The sequence below is a fragment of the Staurois parvus genome, unplaced genomic scaffold, assembly GCF_062004578.1.
Source record: "Staurois parvus isolate SC_StPar_1 unplaced genomic scaffold, SC_StPar_1.0 ptg000560l, whole genome shotgun sequence".
In the NCBI taxonomy this organism is placed as follows: domain Eukaryota; kingdom Metazoa; phylum Chordata; class Amphibia; order Anura; family Ranidae; genus Staurois; species Staurois parvus.
The window spans coordinates 494,797-512,215 of record NW_028318356.1 but is presented as its reverse complement, the minus strand read 5'-3'; the positions used below and the strand labels follow the sequence as shown (position 1 = coordinate 512,215).

Genomic DNA, 17,419 nt, shown 5'->3' with positions numbered 1-17,419 from the left:
TATAGCCACCATGTCCAAGGATTGGCATACTGCAAAATATTAAATTGTTCTTGGGTTTAGATGCTTTAAACAGCATGATCATATTCCTCCTTAATTGTTACTGTTCAAGAGTACGGTCAGATAGCTCTTAAAGAGCTCAGAAAATCTAGGATAGTCCTTGTTCTTCTAATATAGGCCAGCTTTTACAAAATATTACCACTGTGGCAGCATGGCAACCTCTGGCTTTTAGGACTTGACACCTTTCTGATAGCCGTCAGTTCTTGCAACATAGAATAATACTGGAAGTGTGGGGTCACTAAGGCAATTAAAGCCCAGCTCTATCAAAAACATTTGTGTTTTGGATATATTGGCAAAAGTGTTAGAGAATCTGTCAGGTTTTTATTGCTGTATCACATACAGAGCATGCCTAGAGCAGGGAGATAGATGCAGACCATCCGAGCTGCTACTACTGACATGGATGCATCCCAGAAAGCCAGACACCACTGATCAGATTGACCTCTTGTCTAACAGTGCTTCTATAGTTCCATCACTGATGCCACTCGTCAGAGCTGGAATTGGAGCTACAGTGATGACTATGTAGTTCTCTCTAACCACTAGTGTAAGGGTGCACTAAAAGCACTAACTACCAGTGTGAAAAGAACTAAAACTACTGACCACCAATGTAAAGGGGCTTAAAACCACTAACCGCAAAGGTAAAGGGGCACCAAAACCAATAAACTCAAATTTGCACGGGAGACTATGCTGACTGACAACTTAAATGGGCACACTATGCTGAATTAAGATATATCTAATCCCAAGAACAAAAAATGTATATATTGAAGCCCATAGATGGGTTTTTTGCCTTTATTTTTTACCTGGTGATGCTGCCATTAACATACTTCCTGCCTTAGGGTGACAATGCTTATTCCCTGTACTGTATCTTTGGAGATTCAGCATTGCCATGCTAGAACAAGAAGTGAGTTTGGACTACCTCCCCTTCTTAGTGCCAAAGCATAAGAGGGATAGGGGTCTTCTATAGTTCACAAAGGTAACCTGTGCAGAGCTGGTAAGACAGAACCAGCACCTGACAAAGTGGCATGGCTCTGAAATATATCATGGGAAAATTCCACTTCACTAGTATAATTTATAGATAGATATTATTTCCACTTCAACTGAAATAGATCTGCTAGTATTGCTAGGTCACTATGTGTATTTAGAGGTAAAAGGTTTCTTTAGAAAAAAGAAAACATTGCTAACATTAGGCTACTCTCACACTGAGGAGTTTTTGAAGCGTTTTTGCATTAAAAAAAACACCTGAAAAGCTCAAGAAAAATGCTTCCCTATATATGTGAATGTATATTTTCACACTGAGGCGTTGCGCTTTCAGTGCGGTGTAAAAACTCCTGCTTGCAGTATCTTTGGGGCATGTTTCGTAAGTTAAAAAAATGCCTCTTCCCATTGAAATCAATGGAAAACTCCTGAAAAGCACCTCAAAAACGCCTCTGGGAAGCGTTTTTGGAGCAGTTTTTAAGTCACGTGTCCTTTAAAAATGTTCAAAAAGTGTGGCAAAAGCGCGGTAAAAACACCTATGCATTTTTGCTGTGTTTTTGCAGCGGATCAGTGTGAAAGTAGCCTACTTACAAATTGAAAATTGTAACCGATCATATTTCATCTGTTCAGTTGCTGACTTATAAAACAAAATATTATGATGCTGCCACAGGGAACGTTTGTGATCTTCCCAAGATGGAGAATGCGGTGATCGCCCCTTACTTTTACACATTCACAAAGTTTTATTTCCCCATGAACGAAGGGAAGACGCTCTCTGTGGCTTGTTCTGCTGGACATACTTTTCAGTCTGGTATGCAAGAGGAGAAAATCACCTGCACGCCAGAAGGATGGGATCCTCCTGCGGTATGTTTCAGTAAGTTCTCAGATGTGGTAAACCCTTATTTTCCATTCTTTGATTTTATTTGAAACATTTTTTTGTTGCATAGAACAGCAAAGCATTACAAATAGTACCCAATCTAGATACACTACACTCTGTATTTGTTTTGTACAGATGACTAATTCTGCTAATGTACCATCAGCTGTAGATATGATTTTTAGTAGGATTTTCCCAAGACTAGAATTTTTTTTTTTCTGCTTCAAACTTTTTATTGATTTTCAAGGGCATATACAGACACTTTGGTGTTATTTACTAACACTGGACAGTGCAAAATATGGTGCAGCTCTGCATAGCAACCAGTCAAGTTTTATTGCCAAAGCTTAAACAAGGTTAAGTTAAAAGCTAGTTGGCTACCATGCACCGCTGCACCAGATTCTGAGTGCTCCAGTTTTAGTAAATCCTTCTGATTAAGTATTGGGTGAAAAATTAGATAAGGGTTGTACCATTACCGCTGAGAATTATGGGTCTTTTAAGCAAGTTACAAAGCATCCCAGTAATAAAGAGAAAAAAGTAGGATATTGGAAACAAATAGGTGATCCAAAAAAGGGGACTTTTGGTGGATGGTAGCATGGTAAAAAGGTAGGTGTTGGGGGTAGGTTTTCATGGGTGGGGATCAAATGGTGGACAGGCCTATATGCCCCTCATAGAGCCAGAAGATCCTGGTCATAAGTCCTTAAGTAAGAAAGACTAGAAGATGACTTTAAGAGTTTTTGTGTTGTTAAAACGTTAATAAAGGCTAAAGTATACTGTTCATGTCTACCTGTTAGCAAGCATAGAATGGGAAATATGCGGATTAAGATTTAGGTTCTGTACTACAAGGTTAAAGCCTACATCAGTTAAACTTCATACTAAATCATCTAAATATATTTTGGGTACATCACACAAAAGGTGTTTTAAAGTCTTACAGTCAGTTTTTTTTTATAGAAAGCAGGCACATCCTCAGTGGAAAACACTGTCCCCTGTCAGCATGCTGTAGTGAAGGACAGTTGCTCTCTAAGTGGAAGCAGCGATCTCTCTGCAGAAGTCAAACATGCCCCCTTTTGAATGAAAGATAGAACTCTCCAATCAGCAGCCAGCATTAAAGTGTATGCTATCCCAGGTTTATTACTACGTAACTGACAAGGAAGATGGGGAAAGTACAGGGCAGGAGCTTGTAAACACTGGGAGGCTGCCTAACAATCCCACTACTGGGGGCATGTGGTCAGATTTATTTCCCCTGCAGCTGACATGGAAGAAAGGAGCAGCTGGGTGTCTACCTAGTACTGGTCAGAGGGGCCATGGGAGAAAAACTAGATCAGAAGGGGCCACAGATGAGAAAAGTTTAGGAAACACTGATCTAGACCATGTTTCATTAGTCTTTCTCCTTTGTTTATCTTCTAGAAAAATGTATACAGCCAACCCTGATTAATGGGATTGTACATAATGGAAAGGACTCCTATAAAACATCTGAGATAGCTCAGTATAGCTGCCTTGAAGGATATACAACCAAAAGCGGAAAAAAAATTGAACAGGCTCAGTGTTCTTCAGGTTCTTGGGATCCCACACCAGGATGTCATCAGTTATCCGGTATGAATATACCCTTTTTTATTCCATTGCTTTTGTTTCCTTTCTACACACATAAAAGGTCACATTCCCTATAGTTTTCTGTTGTTACATATAGACAGCAGTTACCCCCCCCCCCCCGTCTTTACAGTAACAGGGTGACCTTGTCTTACCAGTGTACAACACTGGTCCCTATATTGAGTCCAGGCTTCGCCCGTCACAGTGGACATACACTATATTGCCAAAAGTATTGCCACACCTCCCTGTACGGGCACATGAACTTTAATGGCATCCCAGTCTTAGTCCATAAGGTTCAATATTGTGTTGGCCCACCCTTTGCTGCTATAACAGCTTCAACTCTTCTGGGGAGGCTGTCCACAAGGTTTAGGATTGTGTCTATGGGAATGCTTGACCATTTTTCCAGAAGCGCATTTGTGAGGTCAGGCACTGATGTCGGGTGAGAAGGCCTGGCTCGCAGTCTCCGCTCTAATTCATCCTAAAGGTGTTCTATTGGGTTGAGGTCAGGACTGTGTCCAGGCCAGTCAAGTTCCTCCACCCCAAACTCGCTCATCCATGTCTTGATGGACTTTGCTTTGTGCACTAGTACACAGTCATGTTGGAACAGGAAGGGACCATCCCCAAACTGTTCCCACAAAGTTGGGAGCATGAAATTGTCCAAAATGTCTTGGTATGCTGATGCCTTAAGAGTTCCCCTCACTGGAACTAAGGGGCCAAGCCCAACCCCTGAAAAATAACCCCACACCATAATCCCCCTTCCATCAAACTTTACACTTGGCACAATGCAGTCAGGCAAGTACCATTCTCCTGGCAACCACCAAACCCAGACATGTCCATTGGATTGCCAGACAGAGAAATGTGATTCATCACTCCAGAGAACACGTCTCCTCTGCTCTAGAGTCCAGTGGCAGTGTGCTTTACACCACTGCATCTGACACTTTGCATTGCACTTGGTGATGTAAGGCTTGGATGCAGCTGCTCGGACATGGAAACCAATTCCATGAAGCTCACTACGCACTGTTGTTGTGCTAATCTGAAGGCCACATGAAGTTTGAAGGTCTTTAGCTCTGAAGACAGTTGTCCACTTCTGCGCACTGTGCACTTCAGCATGTGCTGACCCCTGTCTGTCATTTTATGTGGCCTAACACTTTGTGGCTGAGCTGATGTTGTTCCCAGTTGCTTCCACTGTGTTATAAAACCACTAACAGTTGACCGTGGAATATTTAGTAGCAAGGAAATTTCACAGATGGACTTATTGCACAGGTGGCAACCTATCACGGTGCCACGCTTGAATTCACTGAGCTCCTGAGAGCAACCCATTCTTTCACAAATATTTGTAGAAGCAGTCTGCATGCCTAGGTGCTTGATTTTATACACCTGTGGTCATGGAGGTGATTGGAGCACTTGAATCCTATGATCTGGAGGGTTGTCCCAATACCTCTGACAATATAGTGTACCTCTAAAGGGGACTTCAGGGTTCCAAAGGAATCATGGTCCTGAACCTGTAAAGTACCCTGTGTCCAAGGTAATAGCCTATGCAGTCCAGTGCCCAAAGCAAAATTACAAGCCGTTCCCACACCATGGGGCCCGACTCCCAAGGTTTTATCAAAGTTGCACTGAACCAGATGCATTGTTTCTATTGTATTAAAAGGCAGCAAATAATTGATTGATGAGTAGACTGAAGAATCCAAAGTTAAAGTAACAAACTACTTAAAGCGGAACTATACTGCATCTAAGCACCACAAACAAAAAAGCTATTTCATTCATTTTTAAAATTCAAAGCAAACTCCCCTATCCAGTCATGTCTCTATGGTTTTTTTTGCTGAGAAATCACTTTGATAAACACCCCCCTAACATTTTTGGTTGTGGCCATCTTGAGTAAGAGCAGATGTTTTAATTAGCATTGACGTCCTGGAATCATTTGCCTAGGGATGAAACCAGAAAGTAACTGAAGAAATGTAAAAATAAATTAAAACAAGTAAATATGATATACGTTCCTATCTATTTACTAATGCTAGTAGCATAAGGATTCAAAATAGTCAATGTTGACTGAGAGAGTGAAGTCCCACTTGAAGATAAGAGTGATTTCTTTGTAAGGGAGAAGAGGCCCATCACCTTAGGACACTACCAAAAAACTCACAGGGTAGGTTAGGGTTATAGAGGAGGTGCCCAAGGGGCGCAGGTAGTGATGTGGTTGGGATTCCAGTTGATGACCCTAGTGCTGCTAGGTGGAAGTGCTAATCACTTAGCTAGTGTGCTGTGAACATTATCAGAAATGGTAATCTGTACTGAGAACTGAGTGTGCACCTGTGTTCTCTTAGTTCTGAGAGTGAACCAACAAAAAGCCATATATGTCCTTAAAGTGATTGTAAATGCATATTTAATACAAAATAAACATGTCATACATACCATTGCACATAGCTGCCCCGATTCTCCTCTTCTTGGGTCCCCTGCCAGTGCTCCTGTTTCCTACCCCCTGCCAAGTGCCTGCCATAGAAAGATGCTTACTATAGAGGAGCTTGTGCGAGCTCACTCCTGAGCCAGCTCTGTGTTTCCAAAGACACACAGAGCACGGCTCGGCTACACTCCCTCCTCACTGGCTGTGACTGACTACAATGGGAGCCAATTGCCCTGTCTCTGAGCATATGAGGAGGCAAAGAGCCAAGAGAGGCGCTGCTCTTGTGCCCAGTGCTGGATCGAGATTGGGCTCAGGTAAATATAAAGTGGGGCTGAGGGGGGAGGCTGTACTCAGAATGTTTTTTACTTTAATGCAAAGAATCCATTAAGGTAAAAAATCTTCTACCTCCAGAGCCACTTAAAAAAACTATTGTAAAAATAGTTTAGAGATGCAAATTGGAGTCAAAGTTAACCACCATACACTGATGCTTGTAAAATTGGTCTGGACATCTAGGCTTCAGTGACCTCTGGTTGTGAAGGGGTAATAACTGCTAAGTAGGGATGCACTGATACTACTTTTTTATCGGCCAGTACAAGTACCAATACTTTTGGTCAAGTACTCGCTGATAACGATACTTTGCTGTGCGATTTGTGTTAATACAAAATGTACGGCTGCAAATTGCACCGCAACAAATAGCATGTGATTTGAACAAGAATGCAATTCCTGTCCAATTTGCATGCGGTTTCCCCACTGCTCCTGTGTGAACCCAGGCTGTCATAGAGTTCACACAGCAACAGTGCAAGGAGCTTTCCGCAGTGGAGAGTGGGGATGTATAGTATAGACAGGAATCATATTCCTGTTCAAATCGCATGCTAATCTTTGTGGTGCAATTTGTATTGACGCAAATCACACCGCAAAGTGTCGGTTTCCGGTATCAGGAGCATTTTCATGAGTACGGATACTTGTGATAATACTCAGTATCGGCACTGATACCTGTATCGGTATCAGTGCATCCCTACTGCTAAGATAACATTTCAACCACATAGAGAATGCATTGTTTCAATCAGTTATTTTGACTGATAGACTGGCATTAGGAGTAAGGAACTGTAAGGAGCACTGTGCAGCACTTTTAAGCAGGAAGTTGAGCTTATAAATGTACACAGAAAACAAGGCTGGACATACAGTACATAATTACAATTTAGACATAGAAATAATATTTTAAATGATTAACAAACACCAATAAGATTCATTTCTTTAAATCCGATCATGATCATAACAAGTAATAGCCGTAGCGTTAGGTTGGCCATACAAGTAACAATGTCATTGTATAAAGCGGAACTACACTGCATCTGAGCACCACAAGCCAAAAATTATATATAATTCATTTTTAATATTCAAAGCAAACATACCCATCCATCCATGTCTCCATGCTTTTTGCTGAGAAATCACTTTGAAAAACACCCTAATAGAATTGCTGGCACAACTTAAGTAACGGCAGATGATTCTTGTAGCATTTATTTCCTGGAATTCATCTGCCCTTAGCTCAGGCATGTAGGCAGGAGGGTGTGCTTAGCTGAGAAAACCCCTCCTCAAGACTTCTGGGATGTATGACATCATTTGCCTAGGCATGGAAACCAGGAAGTAACGTAAAAAAGAGTTTAAAACAAGTAAATGTAATATACCTTCCTATCTAGTTAAAAGTGCTAGCAGAATAAGGATTAAAAATAGCCAGCATTGATTGAGAGAGTGTTCCGCTTTAATATTACAAATGCGTTGATGAAAAGATTGCATCTTTCAAAACTTGATTGCATTTAATGACCGCTTCAGTATGCAACTGATCCAATCAAATTCAAGCAAGTACATTTTTTCTTTGCTATAGTAAACTATCAATTATGAGCGAAAAGAAAAAATTTCCGACAATGAAATCTATGATCATTCACTCTCCAATTGTTATATGTATTACCGCTAGAGACAGAATAACAGTATGGTTTGCACAAGTTTGGCTGTTATGTCTGTAAGATTTATTTTATCTCATTCTTTGAGTACAATCTATTTAGACAGATGTGTAGCTCCGCCCCTTGATAATGGAATATACTCAACAACAAAGAAAAATGTTCGTATAAAAGAGATAATACAATACCAATGTAATACGGGATATTATACTGCAAGTGGAAGCACTGCTGATTGGGCTGAATGTTTTCGTCATGGCTGGTCATCAACTCCACACTGTGCAAGTAGGTTTTTATGTCATTGTTTGTTTTATTGAAATGTTCCACGTGAGGGATATAGAAATTTTTTTAAAAACAGCTGACAGATTTCACAAACTGACAGTGTGATAATCAGATTATAAATTGCTGAAATAGGTCTTCAATTCACAACAGGACTAAGCTCAGTTTTGCAACAATCAACATATTGTATGTTGTTATTAACGGTAGTTACTTAACCACTTTAGGACTGCCCTATAGCAGTTTTACTGCTACAGGGTGGTTCTCCTGTACAAAATCACATAAATATACGTGATTTTCAACTTCCGCCATAGTGGACACGTGCGCCCACCAATTATATGTAAACAAGACAGACCTCTGTTCTGACCTGGGTAATGAAAGATTGTGTGTCCCTGTAAAGCTGGGAACATGATCTTTCACCTCCCATAGTACCAGCATCACCTTGTGTACATAAATCATAATGCTAGGCACAAACGTAACCCTTTGATTGCCCTAGATGTTAACACCTTCCCAAAAAGGGTCATTAGTACAGTGACCAGTGCATATTTTTAGCACTGGTCACTGTATTAGTGTCACTGGTTCCCACAAAGTGTCAGTGTAAAAATGTCCGCCGCAATATCCCGCTATATTTCGCTGATCGCTGCCCTTAGTAGTATACAAAATAAAACATTTCCAGTATAAATATTTCTATTTGTAGATACTTTAACTTTTGTCCAAATTAATCAATATACACTTATTGTGATATTTTTTTTTCCAAAAATATGTAGCAAAATACATTTTGGCCTAAATCTATGAAAAACTTAAATTTTTTTATTGGATATGTTTTATAGCAGAAAATAAAAAATATTGTTTTTCTTTTCAACATTGTGAGCCTTTGTTTATAGCGCAACAAGTAAATAACACAGAGGTGATCAAATGCCATCAAAAGAAAGATCTATTTGAGGGAAAAAGGACATCAATTTCATATATGTACAGTGAAGGAAATAAGTATATGATCCCCTGCTGATTTTGAATGTTTGCCCACTCACAAAGAAATAATCAGTCTAAAAATCGAATGGTAGGTGTATTGTAACACTGAGAGACAGAATAGCAACAAAAAATTCAAAAGAAATGCATGTCTAACAAATGATGCACTGGTTTGCATGTTCATGGGGGGAAATAAGTATTTGATCCCCTTCACAAAACATGACTTAGTACTTGGTGGCCAATCCCTTGTTGGCAATCACAGAGATCAGACGTTTCCTGTAGTTGGCCTCCAGGTTTGCACACATCTCAGGAGGGATTTTGGCCCACTCCTCTTGGCAGATCCTCTCCAAGTCATTAAGGTTTGGTGGCTGACATTTGGTAACTCGAACTTTCAGCTCCCTCCACAGATTGCCAATCGGATTACGGTCTTGAGACTGGCTAGGCCTCTCCAGGACCTTAATGTGCTTCTTCTTGAGCCACTCCTTTGTTGCCTTAGCCCTGTGTTTTTGGTCATTGTCATGCTGGAACACCCATCCACGACCCATTTCGAATTCCTTGGCTGTCCTTTGATGCGGTGCAGTTGTCTTGTCCCCTTAGCAGAAAACCACCCCCAAAGCAGAATGTTTCCACCATGTTTGACAGTTGGGATGGTGTTCTTGAGGTTATAGGCAGCATTCCTCCTCCTCCAAACACGGCGAGTTGAGTTGATGCCAAAGAACTTGATTTTGGTCTCATCTGACCACAACACTTTCAACCAGTCCTTCTCTGCATCATTCAGATGTTCAGTGGCAAACTTCAGATGGGCCTGAACATGTGCTTTCTTGAGCAGAGGGACCTTGCGTGCACTGCAGGATTTCAATCCTTGACAACATAGTGTGTTACCAATTATTTTCTTGGTGACTGTGGTCCCAGCTGCCTGGAGATCATCGACAAGATCCTCACGTGTAGTTCTGGGATGATTCCTCACTGTTCTCATGATCATTGACACTCTGCAAGGTGAGATCTTGCATGGTGCACCAGACCTAGAGAGACAGTTGGTTTGTGTTTCTTACATTTGCGAAAGATTGCACCAGCTGTTGTCACCTTCTCACCAAACTGCTTGGCGATAGTTTGGTAGCCCAGTCCAGCCTTGTGTAGATCTACAATCTTGTCCCTGACATCTTTGGACAGCTTTTTGGTCTTTGCCATGGTTTAGAGTTTGGAATCTGATTGTTTGATTGCTCCTGTGGATAGGTGTGTTTTATACAGGTAATCAAATGAGATTAGCAGCACTCCCTTTAAGAGACTGCTTCTAATCTCAGCTTGTTACCTGTATGAAAGACACCTGGTAGCCAGAAATCCTGCTGAATGATTAGGGGATCAAATACTTATTTCCCTCATGAACATGCAAACCAGTGCATAATTTGTTAGACATGCATTTCTTTTGAATTTTTTGTTGCTATTTTTAGACTGATCATTTCTTTGTGAGTGGGCAAACAATCAAAATCAGCAGGGGATCAAATACTTATTTCCTTCACTGTATACAGCATGTTGCATGACCGCGCAATTGAAAGTTAATGTAGCCAGTGCCGTTTTGCAAAAAATTGCCTGCTCAGGAAGGGGGTAAATATTCGGAGGTCAAGTGGTTAAATAAAATGCACTTGCTGTATAAGGCTCATAGGCAAGCACATTGCTACTAGAATGTTGAGGTCTTGTAAGATACTTATATGCTCCCTACTTATATAACTAAATGTGTGTGGTTTTATCAGATCACAGTTATCAGATCACTCCAGGACTTGTCTTTTTCCATGGAAAAACTAGTAGATCAGGGAGTAAGTGATGATTTGTATACACTCCACAACTCGCATATCTCACCTAAAGCATATGTCAACTCACAACAAAACCTATACAAAAAATATCTTGGAATACATGCACATTTTCCCACGTTTTATTTCTTTAAAGACAAGGCAAGTACAACAAAAATACATATTGCTTTGCCAAAAATACACACAGTTTCCAGTTTCCTATTGTAGGCTAAAGGCACACAGCATTTTTTGGACTGAGTGGTGTCAGCCCTACCCAGTTTTGCTAAACTACTCAATCACTCCTACTATCTTTATCTTCATAGTATAGGCACAAATTGACTTATTACCCTAAGATAAGCACAAGGACTTTGAAATAGCCCAGCACACAGGACAAAGGACTGCTCTGAATTTCTAACCAGGTCAACAGGTATTTATTGCACTTATCAAAAAGATGTAACAAGATGCAACACATTGTTTCTAACTGTACATTTAGAAGACCAATAAGAGAACTTCATTGTTGGGCTTTACACGTTAACATTCATATGCACATATACAAAATAAAATGGGTGTCACTGCCTATCTAGACAACATACGGTACATCTAAATATAAATGTCTGTAACCAAAAGAAGTTGAAAAAAGCAAACAAGCAGTGAATGAAGTTCATGATAAAGAGAAAATCTGTGATATAGTCTCTTAAATGTATTAAAATCCGTAAACATGCTTCCCCATTGAGTAAGTGAAATCAAACTTTACATGCACTTAATACTTCAAACGTAGTGAACCTTCATGTAAATCACCACTGTGCTCACAGATGGCTTCTCACCTCATAATAAGACCTGACAGGTCTCACATTGCTCAAAGACAATAGACCTCCAGCTAAAGCTGCTCCACAGATACGTTTCTCCGTTCCAGGTAAGTAACCAGCCACAGATCACATGCTATGTCCAAAAAGATCTAGTAGCGATAGGGATCAGCCCAATTTTAGCCTCGGCTGCTGCACATGCACACCTTTCCGATCACAGAAACAGATACTGGCCATTGCTCTTGCCACACTCACATTGTGTTTGGAGGAAGTGCACACAGTCTACACCAAAGGCGACCGACCAAGGGGAAGAGATTTTTATGCACTGTTCCTCTGTTCCAAGTGGCCTTAAACAGGCAATTAGCTCTATGATTACAATGGCATTAAAACCAGAGAAAGTGTTTCAATTGTGCAATAAATGTTCTATGGTGCTAGGGATGTCAGTGTATGTCGTGAATACAGCACACTGAACACACTGGAAGGCGAACCATGCTTTCATGACCAACTTCAGTTTGGACATTGTTGCCAAAGGATTTACACTGGGACAAACCTATATGCCCCCTGAGAAGTAGAGCATTGCTAGACAATCCTGGGCACTATTTGTCCATTTGTTTCTACCTCATTTATGCCCTGAACCATTGGAAGTGTGCAGATGGGCTGCAAGCAGCACGATAGCACAATTGCTTCACACACGTGAAAGAAATTGAGAACTTCATGTTTCAGAGGGCTGCATTAAATACCAGCCATCTTATCTGAGAGGTAGAAATTGCGCATTGCTCAAGGAATTCCTAGCAACCTCTGAAGGAACCTTAGGGTTCCATGGAACCCCTGGTTGAGAAACTCTGCTGTAGGTCATGCTGGCAATGGCTTTGGTAAAAATAGAGAGAAATCTGCTTTGATGGAATGAGCCTTTTAACATAGCTGTTGTCATCTTCCTAAACACTGTACTATATTGTATCATTCGTTTTAAAACTGTGCTTTGATTTAGAATCCTCCTGTGGAAAGTTGGCAAACATGGAAAATGGTGGTTTCCACCCTGTAAAAGCATCATATGCAGACCGGGATGTGGTGCAATTCTCATGCAAGGAAAATTATTTACTTAAAGGCTCTGAATTAATTCAATGCTATTCTTATGGATGGGACCCTGAGCCACCTGCTTGTGAAGGTCAGTAAAATGAGTTGTTTTTAAGTAAGACTGCCAACAAGTCAGTAAATTCAGAGTTATCTAAATGAGGTATCTAACATCTTGTAACATCCTCCTAGTTTAGCTAGGGGAAGCTAGACTCCAATGGTTAGACAGGGGCGGAGCAGAAACCCAGGTGTAATAGCCAGAGAGGGATCAAATTGTGGTCACGGCTGGGAGGCTCTGCAGGCCAGCCCCTCTTGAATTTTCACCTGTTCTAGGGCTTTTGGAGGAAGGCCCTGGAGGAATTGGGTGGATCTAAGGAGTGGCTGTTTGCACTTTTGAGGGATCCTAGCCAATACCCAACAACAAGTTGGCAAGGGGCTGGACACCCTTATGAGTGTTGAAGCCTGCTCGGCTGCAGGAGAGTTGGAGGAGAGTTCGGGTGGAAGATGTGTGGCTGAAGGAAGGAGGCCCAGTGGGATAGGGCCTACCTACAGGCCTGGAGCTGGAAAGGAGGAAAGCTTGGAGCTCACCGGCCCCCTGAGAGAGGACCACCTGTGTGGCAGGGAAGGAGTGGCCCAGCTGATAGGCCTGGTAGTAGTCAGCAACCCACAAGCAGTACTGGAGAGGATCTGAGTGAGCACACCTAAAGCCCCTGGGCGGATAGGGGAAGGAGCACTCTGGTAGAAAACCAGATTAGCCACCTGCCAGTGACTGTTTACCTCTTAAAGTGACAGGAACCGGATCTCCTGTTCAGGGATAAAGCAGGATTGCTGGGTGAAGAGGACACGTCTGGGGTGGTACAGTAAGGAGATGCTGGCTAGCTCTCCACCACAGACTGTGCTGCAGAGAAGGCTTGTAAATAGTACCAGGAAATTCTCCTCATTTTATCAGTACCCTTGGGCATCCTGAACACCCCTAACCCTATCTCAGTTCAAATGCCTTAAATAAAACAACAAAAACCAAAGCTCAAGGACTGATTTCTGACTCTGAATGCAAGCATGTGTGAAGACGTGTGATGCCTGGCTGTGCAGGGCTATAGGGGGATCCAAATCTTCTAGCGCCTCCTAAGGGGGTAGTGCTACAATCTTTTGTAAAATACAGTAATACAACAGAATTTCAACATCAAGAAAACAAATCATTGCTAATAAAGGTAATTTGGCCATACAATTGCTATATTTGCCTCTAAATATGACCACAGTAACACTTCTGTGTCCTGCAGGATGTGAACATTTGACCTTAGCGCTAGTGCTTCAGTGTTTTGTTCAGAAATGGCCTTATATGTGCATTACCTAGTAAGTTAAAGCACAACCCTGAGAAATGTAAAAGTCCTCACTTGCACTGGGGCTGTGTCCATACATTTCAAGAGTTATCTGCTTGTTTATGTCTAAGGAACAGTAAAAAACACTTTTATTTACCCGATCCTCCTCTCCTCGTGCAAACAGCCCTCCCTTTAAAACAGACATATTTGGGTCAACAACAGATTCAAACATCCAGAGGTTCCTTGGGTCTACCTTCCCACTAGATTACTTTATCTTTAACCCTTTCCACGGGCATATTTATTCATTTTTATGTTTTTAATGCCCTGTTTAGAGCCCATAATGAGTTCTTTTGACAGCAGAGTATCCCCCATCTTTTCAGATGTGGCAAACTGGAGTTCTTCAGACTCCTACTATATGGTGAAATTCCTCAGTGCAGAATGTTTCTAGAGATCTAGAAATCTTTGCCCCTGATTTCAGGCTGCATAACTGAGTACAGATAATGGGGTCTGTTTGAACCAAAAATTGCTAAATTCTCACAGTAGTCATGCACCCCCTTTCCTCTCTCTGATCACAATCTCATCACCTTCACAGTCTCCTCATCTTCAAACACCTATCCCTCCAAGCGGCAAACAATTACCCGCAGAAACCTTCACAACTTGAACCCTGCTCCTTTCCACTTGGGCAACTGACCAACTCTATGACAAAATCTCTCCCCTTTCCTGCCCTGACCTGGCCACTGCTGTCTATAACAGTTCGCTTTCATCCGCATTAGACTCGCTTGCTCCTCTAACAACATGAAGCATCAGGCCACGACCGTTACAACCTTGGCAGACTGACCACACCAGAAATCTTAAACAACATAGCCATGTGCTGGAGCGATTGTGGCGTAAAACCAAATCCCACCAAGCATTCACCCTATATAAATCTGCTTTCTTAACATACAATTCCTCCCTTCATGCTGCTAAGCAAACCTACTTTGTCACTCTTATTAATACCTTCTCATCCAGTCCTCGTCGTCTTTTCTCTACTTTTAACTCTCTACTTTCTCCACCTCCACCCAGTACCTCACTCACTGCTCACGAGATTGCAAATCATTTAAAAAACAAAATTCACGCAATTTGTAGGGGCATCGCCACTGCACAGACATCCATCCCACTTAGCATACCTTATACTAAACCTCCCTCAACACTTTCCTCTTTTGACCTTGCTACTACCAAAGAGGTTTTCTCAGAAGCCCGTCTCACTACCTGCCCCCTGGATCCTGTCCCCTCACAACTACTACGGTCACCCTCTTCTTCCATCCTATGCTCCCTCACTCACATCTTCAATTGTTCCCTCTCTACTGGTGCCTTCCCCTCCCCTCTAAAGCATGCGCACATCACTCCCATACTTAAAAAGCCCTCCCTGGACCCCACCAACCTGAACAACTTAAGACCCATCTCCCTGCTGCCATTTGCCTCTAAACTCCTAGAACGCTTAGTCTACAATCGCCTGAGCTCCCACCTCACCGACAACAACCTTTTTGACCCTTTACAGTCTGGCTTTCGCTCTCTACACTCCACCTCTCCGCAGCTTTTGATACGATTGACCATCCCCTCCTCCTCAAAAAACTCCACTCTCTTGGCCTCAGAGACTCTGCTCTCTCCTGGTTCTCCTCCTACCTATCGCAGAGCTCCTTCAGTGTTGCCTATAACACTGCCTCCTCTTCACTCCCTCTTTCTGTAGGGGTCCCTCAAGGTTCTGTCCTTGGACCCCTTCTCTTCTCCATCTATACCTCCTCCCTTGGTCACTTGATAAACTCCCACGGCTTTAAGTACCATCTCTATGCTGATGACACACAAATCTATCTTTCTACCCCTCACCTCACCCCTTCAGTCTCCACTCACATTACTAACCTACTAAGTGACATATCGGCATGGATGTCACTCCACTTCCTCAAACTCAATCTTTCCAAAACTGAGCTCTTAGTATTTCCTCCAGCCCGTGCCCCCTCCCCTGACTTCTCCATCAAGATCAATAACACAAACATCAGTCCCTCCCCTCAAACCAGGGTACTAGGTGTAATCCTAGACTTCCATCCTTCCTTTCAGCCCCAAATCCAATCACTGTCCAAATCGTGTAGACTTCACCTCCGCAACATCTCCAAGATACGACTGTTCCTAACCTCGGAAACCACTAAGCAACTTATTCACTCCCTTGCTATATCTCGCCTTGACTATTGTAACTCCCTCCTCATTGGCCTACCAAATCACAGGCTATCCCCTCTTCAGTCTATCATGAGTGCTGCTGCCAGACTCATCCACCTTACTAACCGTTCTGTATCTGCCACCCCTCTCTGCCAATCCCTCCACTGGCTTCCCGTTGCCCAACGGATAAAATTCAAAACACTAACAATGACGTATAAAGCCGTTTATAACTCTGCCCCAAATTACATCACTGATCTTGTCTCTAAATATCACCCAAACCGTACTCTCCATTCCTCGCAAGACCTCCTACTCTCTAGCTCCCTTGTCTCCTCCTTCCATGCTCGTCTCCAGGACTTCTCAAGAGCTTCCCCCATCCTCTGGAACTCTCTACCCCAATTTATTAGACTATCGCCTACTCTGCTCACTTTTAGGCAATCTCTGAAAACCTATCTCTTCCTGCCCTCAGCTAATACTGGAATCTTCTACTCTTCCAACCAGTCCATCCCCCACAGTTACTACCTTTTGTACCACTAGCCCCTCCCTCCTAGATTGTAAGCTCCAAGAAGCAGGGCCCTCAAATCCCTCTTGTATTGAACTGTATTGTCTCCCGGTATATTGTAAAGCACTGAGCAAACTGTTGGCGCTATATAAATCCTGTATAATAATAATAATAATGCATGGGAAGGCAGAGCGCAAATCACAGAAGGCAATGATAGTCACCCAAAAGTAAGTTGTCATTAAAATGATCAGATTATTCCATGGACCTCTCAGAGAACCAAAGACTTTCTGAAATTAGCTCATTCAAAAATTGCCATAACTGACATTGGTGTTAAAATTAATATACTAAAAAAGAAATAAAGTAAAAGAATGGATCTTCCCTTATTGGAAAGCATATCCTACAAATATGCACGATTAGGTCCTACAAACCATTTTTGACAAGAATAGATAACTGCAGGTACGGTATGATATTTTAATAAGAACTGGAAATTTGTAGGTTTTTTTTCATATTTATATGTAAGGGTCAGTTTTAGTGTCATTTAATTTTGACAAAGCATTTTGGTATTTAACATTATAGTAACAATTGCAATATACAACATTTTATCCTGGAGGAGTTCATACAATATTTACTTGTGGCAGAATCTGATTGGTAAATAAAATAAGCGCCGCACCAATCTCAGTTATCAC

At 41.9% G+C, this 17,419-nt stretch overlaps 1 protein-coding gene across 2 annotated transcripts in view; it reads left to right on the top strand.

Moving 5' to 3' along the window:
* The window catches only part of F13B (coagulation factor XIII B chain), a 75,269-nt gene that overhangs the window by 4,899 nt on the left and 52,951 nt on the right, over positions 1-17,419 (top strand). For both annotated transcript variants that reach the window (XM_089691278.1, XM_089691277.1), the window contains exons 2-5: positions 1,700-1,900; positions 3,305-3,490; positions 7,940-8,116; positions 12,649-12,825. In XM_089691278.1, the coding sequence (XP_089547404.1) occupies positions 1,700-1,900; positions 3,305-3,490; positions 7,940-8,116; positions 12,649-12,825 (741 nt within the window). The remainder of the gene's footprint in view (positions 1-1,699; positions 1,901-3,304; positions 3,491-7,939; positions 8,117-12,648; positions 12,826-17,419) is intronic.